The sequence below is a fragment of the Syngnathus leptorhynchus genome, chromosome 8 (assembly GCF_054491065.1).
Source record: "Syngnathus leptorhynchus isolate UIUO chromosome 8, UIUO_Slep, whole genome shotgun sequence".
NCBI classification, from domain to species: domain Eukaryota; kingdom Metazoa; phylum Chordata; class Actinopteri; order Syngnathiformes; family Syngnathidae; genus Syngnathus; species Syngnathus leptorhynchus.
In genome coordinates, this window is record NC_141202.1 from 5,380,336 (window position 1) to 5,396,373 (window position 16,038).

General features: G+C 40.8%; 4 protein-coding genes across 7 annotated transcripts; 2 read left to right on the plus strand and 2 right to left on the minus strand.

Annotated features, from left to right (window-relative positions):
- Nucleotides 1-234: 234 nt before the first annotated feature.
- fez2a (fasciculation and elongation protein zeta 2a) lies at nucleotides 235-4,965 on the minus strand. 2 transcript variants are annotated; one of them, XM_085918199.1, is made up of 9 exons: nucleotides 4,403-4,965; nucleotides 3,960-4,068; nucleotides 3,662-3,781; nucleotides 3,440-3,572; nucleotides 2,878-3,122; nucleotides 2,674-2,754; nucleotides 1,988-2,063; nucleotides 1,856-1,921; nucleotides 235-1,046 (listed from the first exon to the last, which is right to left on the minus strand). In XM_085918199.1, the coding sequence occupies exons 1-9, from the start codon at nucleotides 4,702-4,704 to the stop codon at nucleotides 1,030-1,032; spliced, it is 1,149 nt and encodes a 382-aa protein (XP_085774325.1). In that variant the 5' UTR covers nucleotides 4,705-4,965; the 3' UTR covers nucleotides 235-1,029. The 2 variants fall into 2 exon arrangements, with proteins under 2 accessions (XP_085774325.1, XP_085774324.1); XM_085918198.1 differs by having other exon boundaries at nucleotides 1,856-2,063.
- Nucleotides 4,966-5,180: 215 nt separating this feature from the next.
- Nucleotides 5,181-10,847, minus strand: mrs2 (magnesium transporter MRS2). 2 transcript variants are annotated; one of them, XM_085918197.1, is made up of 13 exons: nucleotides 10,579-10,847; nucleotides 10,077-10,384; nucleotides 9,866-9,930; nucleotides 9,669-9,705; nucleotides 9,454-9,566; nucleotides 7,753-7,914; nucleotides 7,544-7,674; nucleotides 7,223-7,339; nucleotides 6,822-6,891; nucleotides 6,577-6,659; nucleotides 6,370-6,487; nucleotides 6,153-6,266; nucleotides 5,181-6,072 (listed from the first exon to the last, which is right to left on the minus strand). In XM_085918197.1, the coding sequence occupies exons 1-13, from the start codon at nucleotides 10,590-10,592 to the stop codon at nucleotides 6,013-6,015; spliced, it is 1,392 nt and encodes a 463-aa protein (XP_085774323.1). In that variant the 5' UTR covers nucleotides 10,593-10,847; the 3' UTR covers nucleotides 5,181-6,012. The 2 variants fall into 2 exon arrangements, 1 of the variants encoding a protein (XP_085774323.1); XR_015066913.1 differs by having other exon boundaries at nucleotides 6,039-6,072; nucleotides 6,370-6,404.
- Nucleotides 8,065-9,396, plus strand: LOC147052130 (integrin beta-1-like). 2 transcript variants are annotated; one of them, XM_085918200.1, is made up of 4 exons: nucleotides 8,065-8,220; nucleotides 8,344-8,655; nucleotides 8,726-9,004; nucleotides 9,086-9,396. In XM_085918200.1, exons 2-4 carry the CDS (start codon nucleotides 8,351-8,353, stop codon nucleotides 9,255-9,257), a joined length of 756 nt encoding a protein of 251 aa, XP_085774326.1. In that variant the 5' UTR covers nucleotides 8,065-8,220; nucleotides 8,344-8,350; the 3' UTR covers nucleotides 9,258-9,396. The 2 variants fall into 2 exon arrangements, with proteins under 2 accessions (XP_085774326.1, XP_085774327.1); XM_085918201.1 differs by having other exon boundaries at nucleotides 8,096-8,220; nucleotides 8,405-8,655.
- A 321-nt stretch (nucleotides 10,848-11,168) lies between the features above and the next one.
- LOC147052131 (lipid scramblase CLPTM1L-like) lies at nucleotides 11,169-15,666 on the plus strand. The gene is made up of 17 exons (XM_085917477.1): nucleotides 11,169-11,369; nucleotides 11,451-11,542; nucleotides 11,879-12,056; nucleotides 12,526-12,647; nucleotides 12,761-12,839; nucleotides 12,913-13,030; nucleotides 13,127-13,221; nucleotides 13,364-13,448; nucleotides 13,510-13,610; nucleotides 13,688-13,741; nucleotides 13,807-13,857; nucleotides 13,944-14,026; nucleotides 14,394-14,428; nucleotides 14,559-14,614; nucleotides 14,689-14,733; nucleotides 14,837-14,970; nucleotides 15,113-15,666. Exons 1-17 carry the CDS (start codon nucleotides 11,169-11,171, stop codon nucleotides 15,162-15,164), a joined length of 1,581 nt encoding a protein of 526 aa, XP_085773603.1. The 3' UTR covers nucleotides 15,165-15,666.
- The last annotated feature ends 372 nt before the right edge of the window (nucleotides 15,667-16,038 follow it).

Sequence of the window (16,038 nt, forward strand, 5' to 3'; positions counted from 1 at the left end):
AGCTACAACAAAGTCATTGTAATTAGGCCTGAATAGTAATTATATGTCATTTAATTTTGAAGTGTTTGGAAAACTGTGATCTGCATTTTGGCTTATTCGAGTATTCAATGATCTCATTATTGTTCAATTTTCCTCATATTGGTTGAATTTCACATTTGTGTCACTACCCAACATTTTTTAACCATCTTACACTCAAAGAAACCAAATAACAACTTAAATAAATATATTTAAAACGGAACATTTGTCAAATAAATGAACAATTAAGCATTTAACACAGTCTAGTAATCAGACATTCAGTGAAAATACCATATGTACAAAATTTCAAAAGGCAACATGTATCGAAATCATCAATAAAAAGTCCTGCAGAGTTGACTGCTCTTGTTCACAGCATGCACAGTGACACTTGGGTCAGACAATACTAATTAGCACTCAAATGCATAGTTCAGTCAATTCATTAACTCCTTGTAACCAGTGCAAAATGTTTCAGGCACAACACAATCTTCACACTTGGTGGAATATTGAGAAGGGATGTTTGTATATGAAGGAAGCTTTGCAAACTGATCTCTTGCTGCTGGTGGATGAACTTTTTTTGCTCTGTTAACATCTTATCTGTGTGTTTATGTCTTTGCAGCGTCAGCGCTGTTTAATAATAAGCAGCAGCTGTATTGATAATACAAACTTGACCTCTGAGTAGATTAGCCCGGAAGCCTCGTTGCGCTTTGTGCACATTTGATCCCGGCTCGCTAGGTTGTAAGCACTTTGGATTAACGCGAAGCCCTTTGCATCGCACGAGCAGTGCAGCTTCTCGGGCGTATTTTTTTTTGACGCACAATAAATATAAAAAAGAAATTAAAAATGCAAACTAATTAAAGTCACAAGAAATTGAATTAAACGACCAAAACGCAAGGACGCGTCTTGGAAAAAAATGGAAAGGAAACATTCAGTTCATAAAAATGCTGTGTGTTGGTGGAAAACAATCGGTTTCATCATCAGAAGCTTCTCCCCAGTGTTTGGCTTCATCACTCCAGGCTACGTTGGGCAAAGCACTGGAACAACACACAGATAAATATTAGCAATTAAGATGTGTGACATACGGTCAATGATATAAAAAAAAAGTGGAGGGGAACTTCTGAATACATTAATTACAATACACATTCACCAACCACAATATTAGGAACGCACGCACAATCCGTGAAGTTCAAGACAAAAGTGACAGCTGAATTTTGACAGTTAGAAACTTACTCATTTAACAATAAATGTATCATTATTTTTTCAGACCAAACACATTTGTGCAATGCAGTTTCGCACCACACCAGTCGCAATAAAAATAGAAATATTTTGAAACTAATGAGCCAAAATTGGATCATAATGACGCCAGTTTGTGAAGCTAAGGAGTAAAAAATTGGGGTTGAAATGCATCACAGTTGCAGTGGGGGGGAGTGGGGGGGGGGGGCACCTCGCCACAGAGAGCAACAACATCATAACAGTGCAGGTCACATGACGATTGTTACAAACCTCCCAGGCTGGCACTCACATCACAGCTAGCAAATGGAAGGCAGCATTAGCACAAGGATTAAAGTACAAAGACAAAAAAAAAAAAAAAAGTGGAGAGGGAATGTTTGACACTCCAAGTTAATGTTTTAACTGTGCTATATTTGAATTTGGAGCTTGACCCAAATTTGTGGGATTATAAAAATACAGTGTGTATTACACTGCATGCACACATTCGTACAAATACAAACAAACACGCTCGCTCACACACACTGTTGTGGTGTCTATTTTGTAAATTCGTACAACGTGAACAGTCTCGAGCAATGTGCATTGCAAAATCAACTTGGAGAGAGCTATGTCCTACCTTTGAGAATGTAGTTTGTTAAAAGGGCTGGAACCCTGTCGCTGTCATCTCTCATCGCATGCAAAACTGAAACGGAGGAAATGGGAATTGATGATGTTGAAGAATCAAAGTTAAGGGAAGAAAGAGACTCACTATTGATCAGGATCTGGAGGCCCTCGATAGACGGAGGTTGTCCTTTGTTTTCATACGGGATGACAGTGGTCAAATACTAGAAATAAAAAGATATCATTCCAAATGAGTTTGTAAAAGATTTATTTCATCAAATCAGGACAGCAAAGTTTTCAGGGTCATATTTTGCGCAGCTTCCGAGTCTACACTTTTTTCTGTAGCACATCAGATTTTTATGATGATCATAATAATAATAATACAAAAAATTTTTACAAATCCAACAAATCTAATGGGCTAGGAAAAAGCAAAAACATTTTTTTAAATCAGTGTCAAAATATATGTTTAGGGACACACTAAAGCAACTCTGATTAAAGTTTGCAGAATTATTGATTTGTGTGTTTAAGCCAACTACAGATAACGTTTCAATGTCCCAAGACTTTTGTTCAAAAATACACTTCTAAAAGAGTTAATAAAAAAATAAATAAAAAAAACTTAATTCAGGTCAAATTTCAGGATGGGCCTCAAACACACCATAAACTTTCGAGGTTTACTTAATTTGACATTCTCTAAACTGATGCACATTTGAATCCACAACTTGCAGTTACAGTAGTAACATGGACCAACACATGACCAGGTTCAATCGGGATTGGTATTTTAACAGTTCAAATAGTCGTCAACTAGTACATGAGAAAAAAAAAAAAGAAACAAACCTGTCTTTCACTGCACCCACTCCGGAATGTTTGTCGAAAGCTGTTTTGAATAACAGAGGAGAGGCCCTCCATAGTGAAACGCTGAGGATGAAGGAAAAAGTTACAAAGAAAAATGGAAGAGAGGAAGAAAAACGACAAATGCAAGAACACCAATGTTGTCTTGCCATGCTAATAAAGCAAGTCGGCAACAAATAATACACTCACTGTTCCGAGCGACATTCCCGTCGTCCCTTTAAGTTTCTTCTTCCTCTTCAGCGCCTCGCGATGTTCCTTCTGTCGGTTTTGCACGTCGATGAGCGCCGAAATAAAAGTGTTCTTCACCTCCTTCTCAAATTCCAGCTCATCTCTAAGAGCCAAATGCTGCACCAGCTCCTCTGAGAGCCTCGTGACGGCAACCTCCGTCTCCTCCAGACGCTCGTTCAGCTCCGCCACGTTGAGTCGACGCACTCCTGCGCGCACATACGCACTTGTAAGTGATGCAATCATCCAACAACATTTAATTGTTGCAATATTTCTATACATTTTCATTTTGGCCATTTTCTACTGCTTATCCCGGTCAGAGTGGTTAGTGGACTGGTCAATAATCATTCTTAACTAATAGATTTGTCAAATTTTGAGCAGCTACGTCCAACAACCGGACGCCTTGTTTGTTTTTTGTTTTACCTTAAATCCCAAATTTAATTCGAAACACTTAGCGTGATGTCGAAAGTAGTAATATGTGGTTTTTGTTTGGATAAAAGGAGGTCCGATATAGTTCCACACTTACTTTCTTCATATCTTGGACTTCTTCTGGGATTCTGAACATCCAAAGAGGGCATACATAGGTCAGACTGCGAAGGAATGTTCTCAGCTTCAAAGTCAGACGAGTCTCGCATCATTTCTTCAATCTCCTCAATCACCTGCACAGCGAGTTGAAGCAAGAATCACCTTTAAATTTCCTCCAAAGCCGTCTCCAGATCTACATTTAAAACACGTAGGCGCTACTCACCTGTTCGGCTGTGTAGAGAGGTTCCTCGCAGAGACACGGGACGATGATGGAGTCCATGTCCAGTTGTTCCTTCCGCTCCTCGACTTCAGACACATCCGCTGCGATGTTACTCGTCTGACTCTAAGTAGACATGACACCAGGGGGGGGGGGGGGGGGGGGGGGCAATGGATTTAATCATCTGCAGCTCGAAGCACGGTTGAGATTTGTCAGATGAATGGACGAGAGATTTGGCGGGTAGTAAAAGTGGGACACGTTGGAAAGGAGGTGGGTGCGGGGAGGGCTGGATGGAGTCACTGACCGCATTTTCCTCCGGGTTAAATGCGGGCATGTAGAAGGAGCGTGCTCTGTAATGTTTCCAATCCATCTCCAATACTTGACCATAGCTTTTGCTTAAAGAATCCCAGATCCTGTGGATACATTAAAAGTAGCATCAGAAGCTTCTGTCAACTCCAATGAAGGAGTTATTTTCTCAATGTCCACAATTGCGTCAAAGACACAAAAAGTAACCCTATGCAATAATCAATAACAAAGAAATTTGAAAAAGGTTTGATTTCTTGTTTACAACATATGACGAAAAAAAACTGTTTTCGATGTCTTGCAAAACGCCGCATCGACTGAAATATTTTCCTCAAAATAAAAGAGCATGTTACATGTAACATTTGACGTTACTGAAAGTGGTAGCACAGCCAATGACGTCATTTAAATCGTGCCATTGTGTCAAGAGCCATCCAGCATACTCACTCTCCCCCCCGAAGCGTGTCCTCGGTGTTCACCGTCATCGCGTCACTGTTGCCCGCTGTGGAGCTCCCACCCCCGAAACACAAAGAGAAATTCCCGTCGAAATCGTCCACCGGATCTTCAGTGGATGTAATAGCGCAGGTTTCCCCTCGAGAGTCCGGAGGTCCCCCATCATCTTCATCATCATCATCACCGTGGACAGCATTCAGGAACCGCGTCTCCGCGACTGTCACAGCGCCTTTCAGCGGCCGATCGCCCAAAAAATTGGGCCGGCCGTCGTGCAGAAGAGCGGTCGGCACCGCCATAACCCGCAGGGAAAGCCCAATAGCAAATAGATGGCGATGGATGTGCGAGGCTGACAGGCCGTGGCATCCCCCCCCCCTTCTCTCAACCCTGCAGCAAAGCCGCCAGGCAGTCTTCCTGGAGCGGCGGCTCAAGTTGGACGTAGTCGATTAGTAGCTGCTTCACACCGCCCATCATCAATATTTCATCATGTGTACTGCTCAATGCCCTGCAGTCTGCTCAATGCCCTGCAGTCGTACATTGTTTGCTTAAAATGTCCATGTGATGTATAGTAATAGCGCCCTCTATGGGGTTGAATAAGAACAACAACAACAACAACAACAACTCACTACTCATTACGCCAAATTTGTTCACACCAAAATATTCTTATTTTAACATGGAAAAAACATCAGGCATCCGTTTTAATTGTCATCCTCAAATTTATTACAATGGGTGATTTAAAAAAAAAACCATTCAAAATAAATGAAACATTTGAGAAAAAAATCATGGTTAAAACTAGTCCTATTTTAATTAGATATTTTATAATAATAATAATGATAATGAACGAGCCGCATGAATAGCGAGCGCTACGTGAAGCTCCTCAACTTACTTCAATAGTTCCTTGGCACCAAAATGCCCCAGGATGGCTCAAGCGTGAGTACAAAAACCGTAATTGGTGAGGAAATGGACAAATAAGGATTCAAACTACAGACAATTTAAAGTCTCAATTGAACAGTACACATTTTTGGGGATGGGAAATCAGAGTTCCTTGAGTAACTCCAACAAAAAGTATTTTGTGGTGAATTTGTACTGACAACATGATTAATCATTTGTTTATTATTACTTTTAAGGACCAAAACATCGGGTCTTTTATTTTTAGGAGGCAGAAAATAGACACTGCACATGCAACAATGTAAAAATGTTACCAAAACATTAGTTCTATAATTTAATATCTGCTTTCTTATAGTTTTCCTCTTTGTATGACTTCAAAATACAGAATCAAGATAAAATACACAAATCAAAAGTCAAATTGTTTAAGTTCAACGAAATTCTGACAATTAAAAAAACTTTACCCACAGAAAAATGAATCATTTTGTGGAATTAAATAGCTGCACGCACAAATATTTGTCTAATTATCCCGAAATAACACAGACACATGTCACTTTAGAAGATGATGATACATTACAGTAACAAGTAAGGCAACGAAATAACACTTGACAAACTCTGAAGTATGTAACTAACACCAACCAAGTAATTTGCGTCTTTGTCAAATACATGAGGTCAGTTTAATGGCCTTAAAAGTGCTAAAGGTTCAACATATAAAGCTAGCATCACCTCAATCCAGCCTTCATGTCTGATGCTTTCAGATTTCTCTTCCAAACTGGAGGAATCTATCAAAGAACAACAACAAAAAGACAATTGAAATGAATTTTCTCAGGCGTGTACGGCTATTTAAGGCATACATACTCACTGGTGGTAATAATGCAGGTTCTAGGTGTCGTCCTAGAAATGACAACAATCGCCTCCAAATTAGGCCGCTGCCAAGGAACATGAATCCTGTCACCAGCCAAAAAACACGAGGGTCCTGGAACACAGAAACATATTTGATGCCAATAAATATCATCATGGTGACATGGACGTCTAAAATCAATGTCATAAATTCTTAGATCTCAAACCAGCAATCTGACCTCTTCAAAAGACGACTCCAAATTCATTCCAAAGGCTACGCCAATGAGACCAAATAAGGAGAGTGAGAAGGTCCCCATAGTCAGTTGCAGGTTCAAACGCATCATCACATTTCGATGGCTAAAACAGACAACTATCGACTTTCAATTGATTTGGACCCGATTCGGTGGCAGATTCTTCAAAAAGCATTTCAGGACACTAATGCATACCTGTCTAGATTGATGAAGATGACACTCTCCGAGTCGTCGATCAGGCCTTTCAACTCCCTGGCCTTGTTGCCCAGCTCTTCAGCCTGCATGGTCCGGTGTGATGACACAAGCACAATATGAGAATGTTGCTACCCTCAAAAACATTTGTGTTTATGTGTAAACATCATAGATACACGGAGCTAGGATTTTTTTCCTTTTGCACGGGGTGAACAATGATATCTCAGGGGGTCTTTTAATATCATTACCTGCATGTAGTAATTATCCAGTAAATGTTCCATCTCCTCTGCATGGTCAATCCCCAAACTGCTCTCCTCACTAGAAATACAAATCAAGACTGTAAAAAAGGGCTCATGTACGAATAAGAGTTAGTTGTCCATAGAAGCAAATAATCAAGAATGCAGGATAAAATACGGTTTAAACATTTGAAATCACACAAACAGTTAAGCCAAAAATCACCTCTAACCTGGACACAGTTTGAGTTAAAGATACATTTTTCTCACAGGAGATGGCACAAGTAAATGTCAAGCCAGTGAGAAGTTTATATTTAATATTTACCACTTTCTATATGTTATAAGAGAGATTATTTATTTATCGAAATGTTCTATGGAACACACTGTTTTTCACAACAATCGCACGTCTGACTTACAATACTCTCGGGTCTGTCCACTTGGTGAGACACAGCTCTTCAATGATTTCATCCTCATCTAAAATCTTCAGCAGGGAATCTTTGAAAACCTTAATGTCCGTCTCCAACTCTGATAAACTATTGAGGAGTTTCAACAAACAAAGAGACAAACAAGTTCATTAAATCGACAGCAAACGGTGAACATCAAATCGAATACATCGTCAAAATGATATCAATTGGTTGGCCAAAAATAAATGAGGAAAAGAAAATGCTCTTGAGGAATTTGATAGCTGTTATTGCAGACCTCCTTCCAACTCTGCCTTCATGACTCTGCATGGTTACCTCTTACTGTTCTGCAGCAGTACGTGCAGTTTACTTCTATCAGCTGACAGGATTTTCGGATCCACCAGAGACTCTAAAACGTCCAATATCTCCGGTTCAACTTTGTTCAGCCGATTTTGTAAATTGTTCACCTGTTGACGGAGGTGTGCTTGAGCCTTACGTTGTCATGTTGGTCAAAGCAGATTCAAAGAAGAAAAGATTGGCCTTACCCTGTGCTGCAGGATGGCCTCCAGAGCCCTGAACTCAAAAGGCAGGGAGTGCGTCTGCGAGGCCAGCTGCGGGCCAAGCTCCAGGACCAGCCAGCGTTCCAACCCCAGCCCACGGAAATCCAACACCAAAAGGCAATGGGGAGTCACAATGGCTTTTAAAGTCTGTGGGGACACAAGACGTTGAGATGTCGTTTGAACTAAGACTTTCAAAGACGTCCCAGTTTCAATTTGCTAAAATCTTGTTTTGGTTCACTGAGTTGAAGGTCCATTCGCCAGATCTGACCGGTAAATATTTGAGGCCAGAGGCTAAATCTATAGTAGGGGCCAGTTTTGAAATCAATAAAGTCGACCAAGAGCTGAGTAGTCCGACTGTCCAGCAGTAACTTTAAGTTAATCTCACTGAAGCCATACGAAGAGGCAGACGTACCAAAGCAACTAAGCGCCAAGAAAAAGGATTCGGGAACTTGAGTAAGTTTGCTCGTGTCTATTTACAGTAAACTATTCGGAAGAGAAAAGCTTTACTGACATTCAAATACAATATTGTTTCACTTAAAAGAAACCTTGTGCTTGAATTCCATTGTTTGTCTGCAGGATAGTTATGAAGACGGTTTGTCTTTTCCTGTTGTTGTTGCCCCTACTGTCCTCTGGCCAGTCTGAAAAACAAACGTTTCCTCACGGCGAGTCGAACTGCGAGGGAAAGGAACGTTGCCAGATGGATCAAGTCTCGAGCAGTGGCAGAGATGAGCAATTCTGTCGCGAGGGACCAAATGCTCCACTGTGCAGTGGTAGGGGAACGTGCGAGGAAGGCTTCTGCGCGTGCCACCGTCGTGAAAACCCAAAAGAACAATACACGGGGAGCTTCTGTGAGTGCAGCAATTTTGATTGCCCGTATCACAACAACAGGTAATTACCACAAGAAGTCCTGACGACTCCTTTCATTCTATCGCTAGAAAGTGTTTCATTGTTTCTCCAGCATATGCGGGGGTCACGGCAAATGCGAGTGCGGACGGTGCATATGCGACAACGACTGGCGTGGCGAGGATTGCAGCTGCTCCATAGATACAACTTCATGCGTGGCGTCGAACGGGCAATTGTGTAACGGCAGAGGGATGTGTCAATGCGGAAGCTGTCGTTGTGAGCCGCCGTACGCGGGTTCGACTTGTGAGCATTGCCCTATTTGTTTGGGCCCCTGTCTGACTCACGCAGAGTGCGTGGACTGCCGAGCATTTGGAACAGGACCCAAAAAGGACAGGTGAGAACTACATTATAATCATCATCGGCCGTGATTATGTATTTTTTTTTATTCTCCCTGAGTGTGTTATCTGGTCATCAGGTGCGAGGCCGAATGCGACTACCTCATTTTGACCAAGGTGGCGAGAAAAGAGGATATTCATACACCCTGCAAAATGATTAGCCGCGAGGACTCTTGTATCTTCTACTTCAGCATCACCCAAAACCCCGCGGGGACACACTGCACTGTGGCGGCAGTAAAAGAATGTCCATAGTGGAAGTGATACATCAGGCTAAGGACCTCCGAGCATTCATTTTAACGTTTCTTTTGCAGCATTATGCTGTAATATGTGCGTCTGTATTGGGTTTAAAAAAAAATCAATAAATACCACGGCCATGTGAAATACTACATTATCAATACTATGTTTTGTTTTATTCTAAAGAGACACTCTGTCAATATTTTTAGCATACCTCCATTCGTAGGATAATGCAGTTGTTTCTAGTGGTGAGGCTGGTACTGTGCTGAAAGCGAAGATCCCTCGCCTGAAGACTTAGCTCTTGACAAAGCTCTGTTTTCTTTTTCTCTACAAAAGAAAAAAAAGAATAAACAATAAAAAGTACTGTAAATGTACTCTCGGAACAAAAAAACAAAAAAAAAACGCATACGTAAATACTGACATACTTACCGAATGATGTGACATTTCCCTCTTGGTCAAATCTCATCTGTGAAACAATACGAGAAATAATTTTCTAACAGCAAATGGTGTGAATCGTGCTAAAGCGTCACACAAAATCATTTTCTTGTTAGCTGTCTCTGACTTTCTGGACAGGGACGAGGTCTTTCATTACCAAAACCGACTTCTATGAATAGAAGACAGCTTACCACGACAAAAGGTGGCGGCACAGTGGAAAGGGGAGCTTCTGTCATTCTGTGGCGGACAAAGGACACTGTTAAAAGACAGACCATTTTAACACAAGATTTGTGAAAGTACCAAAAAGTATTCTATATAACAATGTTTCGGATCAGCGACGTTCTATAACTAATGATGCTCTAGATTTGGTATTTGATCAGCATACAATTTTATCCTTCATACCAGGCCATGCTCCTCCTCCTCCTCCTCTCAGTAGGTTCTTGTTTCTTGCTGAACCTCTTCTTCTTGACTCAAGCAGCAGATGACTACTTGCTTCAGGAGCACCTTCACTGTAGTTCATTGGTGTCACTGTGCATGTTGTGCAGGAGCGCATGGCACGACCAATCATGGAACTTAGAGCTTCATTCCCTCCCATACAAGAGAGGGCACCAACAGAGCCTAAAAGGCGCTTAGAATGCAGGTGTCCCCTGTATGGAAGATACATCCTTGGGTAGCTCAGTATTCTTGGTAGTTTCATCTCCAGGGCAATCCTATACTCAAGTCCATGCAAAACAACAACACGGAATTGTCAGTGACAATATAGTAAGAGGCACTACCCCCCCTCCAAAAAACATGATTAGTGTTTTGAATATATTAATGAGCTAAAAACAAATGGTATGCAGTTTACAGGAAATGTCAATAAAAGGCTCAAGGGGAAGATATCAAATGAAAAATGGTTTTCTACCGTATTTCTGCCATTATTGTGTCTCCTTCTTCACGTGACCGTCATTGCTAGTTTGCATAGCAGCTGCTAATAATATGCGCTCCGAGAAAAGTTATTGACTTCATATCTTAATGACAATGACGTCAAGCACAAGAAACACAAGTTAACTTCACGTCGCTAACTGCAAACTCAAGTAAACTCACAAATACGCACGTTACGACTCGATATTGGAATGCTAATCGAGTGGACGCATTACCCTGAAACAGGATGTGTCTTACCCACCATGCACCGCGGTGACGTCAAAGATCTTCAGAGGAGGTAGATCACTCTTAACGTGTATTTACAATCGCTCTAAATTAGGATGAAAATGACCATTTTATTCTATTTAAATGAACAATTCTTATATTTCTCAGGTATATTATGAGATATTATCAATGTGCTTTAAAACTTCCCATGTGGGTGAGTGTGCGTTGAAGCTGCCAAAATCGCGTATCATCATCATCCATCATCAGCATCCGTCTCGGAGGAGGATGCTGCGGCGAGACCGCAGTCGACCTTAATCCCAATCCCAGTCCCATTTACTTTTCATTCCTTTTGCTCGCATCTGCATCATGTTCCCATCGTGCTGCTCTAAACCTGCAAACAGCAGCGGTAAGAGGAGCTCCATGGCCAAACTCCTCCTGGGGGTGTTTCTGGTCTACATGGCCCACACCGCATGGCTGCTGTACGGATTCCTCAACACCAAATCCTGCGATGATGGACGAAGGGAGGGTTGCATCACATCCTACCTGTCAGCCAGACCAAGACTGCAGGTATCTTTTTTTTTTTGTACCTCCTGCACCCCATGAGCACCCCTAGACAACTGACAAATGTCTTTTTTATTTTCCATCCAGTTGAGTGTGTTCACCTGCCTTGTTCCAGACAACAGTCAGCTCAATCTGGCACTGAGAATTGATCCATTTGACCCGCATTCTACATTTGAGAGGTGCATCTTTAACAATCACTTACCTTACTGAATGTACATACATAGTCATATCCTCCAGTAGGTATGTAATGGCAATGCAATTCATTCATGTAGAATGGTATACTGTAATGTATTTACTGTAGTATAGAGTAATATGGTACGTAGTTGCGGTCCTGCAGATTAAATGTGCGAGGCTCCCCCCTTTGGTACCTCCCATCCCTCCCTACTATCAAGGCACACGTGCACCTACACATGGTGGCATGTGCACACTGGCTTGGACCTTATATTTTCTGTTAAACGTATTGATTTATAAATATTTTAGACTACAGCGATAACAAAGTTTGTCTGCGCATGCAGGAAGGTGAATGTCCCCCTACCTGAGGAGACTCGCGCCAACGGCAGCTTGTATGCGGTAGTGTACGTCCACAAGGCCAGCGTTTCCCCTTTGGAGGATAACAGAGAGGTGCATCACGCAGCTCTGCTTACCACCCACATAAGCCCCGTAATCACTGAAGGGCACAGAGAGACAAAGAAGGTACAGATATTTTCTTGAAGTGCTTCATCTACTCAAGACAAGAGTTTAGAGCACTTTCCCTTTGTTTTAATGTTTCAATTTCTTCATTTTGAATGAAGGAAATGCTCATTTAAAAAAAATTGATATCTATAGACATTGCAAGTTTATCGTCAAACTAAACATAAAACAAAGAAATCTACGCAATCTACAAAATACTTAGAACAACCAAACCTTAGGAATGGCTTACTAACTTAATGCTAACTTGTGGGAAACTAATCTTTAGCATGTTTCGCATCAATATTGGCTTTTGTGACCTTTTTACGCAAAGAATATTTTTACACAAATCACGGAGCAAAATGTCATTGGCCAAAATAAACAAACCAGCAGTTTAATAAGTATCATTATCATAAGTATCATACCATCTAGAATTAAAAAGCTTTAAAAAAAAAAAAGACAAATCAATTTGTGTGTGTGTGTGTGACTTCATTAGCGCTCCAAATTAAAGCATCCTGTATCCCACTGGAGACCCCGCCTGTCAGTTACGATGATGTCAGAGGACTTCACCTTCATCAAGGGAGGAATCCCCAGCGACATGCGCCGTTTCATTCGAATGTAAGTCACGTGATCAAACGGACTAAAGTGATAGAATACTGATTGGAATGAAAATAAAAGGAAGAAATTCACCATGAGTCAATTCATCCATTCATCTTAAAACGTTGTGTCAGCTCACAGGAAGGAAGACGGATACTCTACCTTCCTCTTCTGCTGATTGACGAGCTCAGCTTCAGAATGCGAGATCTCATGGTAAATATGTTAAAAAAAAAAAAAAAAATCAACTATTTTTTGGCGTGCTACTACTTAATGCATCCTTCCATAGGAGATCAACAGAAGCACCACTCATCTGCCCCTCACTGTGTCGTACGAGGGCATTTCTCTCAGGAAATTCCGATTTTGGGTCCATCTCCAGGATGTGGTTTATTCCCTGCGGCAGTTTGGTGAGTACAAATGGAACAATTTACCACTTAAATGAAAGCTAAAATGAGAAATGGAAGAACTTCAAGTGAGTCCTACACTTCTCTTTGTTGATGTAGGCTTCTCCGAAGAGTATATTGATGAAATTAAAGGGACCCTGGTTGGCTCAAATCTGTATCTATTAGTGCTAACTGCCCTCATCACAACCCTGCAAGTAAGACTTTGTGTCTAATTTGATCATATGAAAAATGTAACTTTGGGTTCAAATCTCGATTGAGTTCTTCGCCATACGTAAGTCCAACGGAAAATCAATGAGTATAGGATTTCAAAATGTGCTTGTCGTCTAACTTTCACAGCTCATCTGTGAATTTCTGGCTCTTAAAAATGACATCAGCTCCTGGAGGAAAAAGAAGAGCATGGCAGGAATGTCCAGGAAATCCGGTAAGAGCCTGTCATACGCAAACAATCCGAAAATAATAAAGCAATATATTCTGCGGAACAGTTTTGTGGCGAAGTCTCGGCATTTTGGTGATTTTCCTGCACCTACTGGGGGAGACCAGTCTGCTAGTGTTAGTTCCTGTTGGGCTGGCTGCGTGTGTGGAGGTATGACATCATGTCAGAAATAACACAAAGCAGCAAATAAAAATTGGACTATATCACTGGTATGTTGTCTCATCAAGGTGTGGAAGGTGTTGAAAGTATTTCGGATCAACTTGCCGTGGAGACGACCCTGCGTGAGTATACTTTATCGTTCACATCCGTGCAAAGTGACTTGACAATGTTTGCTCTCTACATGAAGGTAAACAAGTTGGATGAGGAAGAGCGGAAGACATTGGAATTTGATACACAGGTGCTTCTACCTGCAGTCATGAGTTCATATTCTTTGTTTTCTTTTGATCATTTCATATATATATATATATTTTTTTTTCTCCCAAGGCATCAACATACTTGTCCTACTTGATCTATCCCCTGTGCATCAGTGGAGTTATTTTCTCACTGGCCTACTTACGGCAAAAAAGGTGAGCGGCTCACTGTCGTGCTTCTGCTCTGCCTCATCGTTTGTATTTGGAGCAATATTATATCATGCATAACGTTGCGTTGATCCAGTGGCGTGTCCCAATATCCACCTGAGGGAAAGCGCACACAGCTTTAGCGTGAGAATTGAAGCCAATTGCCTTTTTAGAATTAAAATAAAATATTTTTCATCCATCCATCCATGTAACCATGCAGTCATCGATCCAGCCCTCCATCTGAATATATATATATCTGTTCTTATTTTTGGTGACAAAGTCCTTACCCTTGTGATGACAAATGCTTTTCAAAACCAAAAATGAAACGTGCATGTTTGTGGCTGAATTAACCCATAAATAAATTCTGTTTTAACAGTTACTTCTCCTGGATGCTCAACAGCTTGGTAACAGGTGAGCCATCGTATTGTTTGTGCATATTTTAATTTTCTTACAGCTGCTCTAGCCTGTAACATAGTTACAATATTGTTAATTACGCACATACATTTTTTTTTGTGTTGGGTCAATTGATCTTACTTTATAGGAGTGTATGCATTTGGCTTCCTGTCTACGGCTCCTCAGCTATTTATCAACCACAAGGTGAGTATTATAGCAATTTAATCTTTTACAGCGTGCTTTCCAAGCAGCTGATGTCTTGTGACTTTTTCCATCAGTTGAGATCTGTGAGCCACCTGCAGGGGGCAGTGTTGATGTACAGAGTGAGTAGGATGACTTTTCCTCTGGAGTTCTTGATATTGCATTTCAGATACAGATTTTTTTTTTTTTTTTTTTGAAATCAGATTGTCTTTCCATTCGTTCCAGGGAATGAACACCCTAATTTCCAACCTGTGCTCCTGTGCTGCCATGTTTTCTTCATCTGAGGCATTCTTGTCCTCCCACCAACTCTCCTGTTTCAGAGATGAGCTCTTCTTCTTCATCTACCTCTACCAAAGAAGGTAACACACAAGATTCTCTTTTACGTTTCCAATGAAACCCGAGCCATGTACTTTGTGTTTTTGAAGAAGACACACAAGAGTTGGTTTCTGTCTGAATGTTCATAGAAATAACAGCAGACTTCTTTTTTCCTTTCTCCATCAGACGTTTTGCCTCAAAGGTCAGACCTCACGGCAAGAAAGTAAAAACTCAGTGAGGAGGCAGGAAAACAACCACAAGTGAGACATTTGATTCTGCAGCAGCATCTGGTCCTTTCCTCATCCAACTTGTTTTTTTTTACAATTACAGCAGCCACAGCATCGTACAACCTTAATGTGATTTTGCTTTGTATGCTTCTTATGCATTTAAGATTCATCCTGGTCATGCTGCAACTTAATGAGGTTAGGCTAAACTTGCTAATTGACACCCAATAACTAAAAATTCCCACACTCTACTATAGCTTATAATGATCATTTGTTGCTTTTTTTTTTTCCCCATCGCAAATGTAAATCGACTGAATGCAAACCGCTGAATAGCATGCTTGGAGCTGATTTTTAAATGAGAGAAATGAACTACATTTGTCTATGCTGTTTCTAAACAGACTTCAGTTTGCACTTGACAAATAAAAAATATTGTTTGTCCTTAAATTCAGGTTACGCAATGACTTACAATGAACAGAATGTAGTAGTTGATCAAAGTTTGCATTTTTTGTGTCTACAATCTTTTTTTTTATCCAGTCAGTGCATTGGTGAGTAATAATTTTATTTGGTTTTGGTGTTTGCACACAATATAAATCTTGTTTGGATGAATTTGCTCACTGAGAGGGCGTCAATATGCAATACTAAAGAGTTGCCACTTGACTAGTCAAAAGAAAACAAATAAGTTGTCAAGCACTTTTGCAGCGCAAGACAAGCTTTGCATGCATGAAAAAAAGGCTTTGCGCCACAAAGGAAGTAGCTTGGATTGGACAATGTGATTAACAGTCAAAAGAACTCGAGACAAGTATCTGTGAAACCAAACATGAAGGAACGTCACGCACGTCTGCTGCAAGACGACATTTATGAAATACTTTCAATTGAATGCCACAAAGG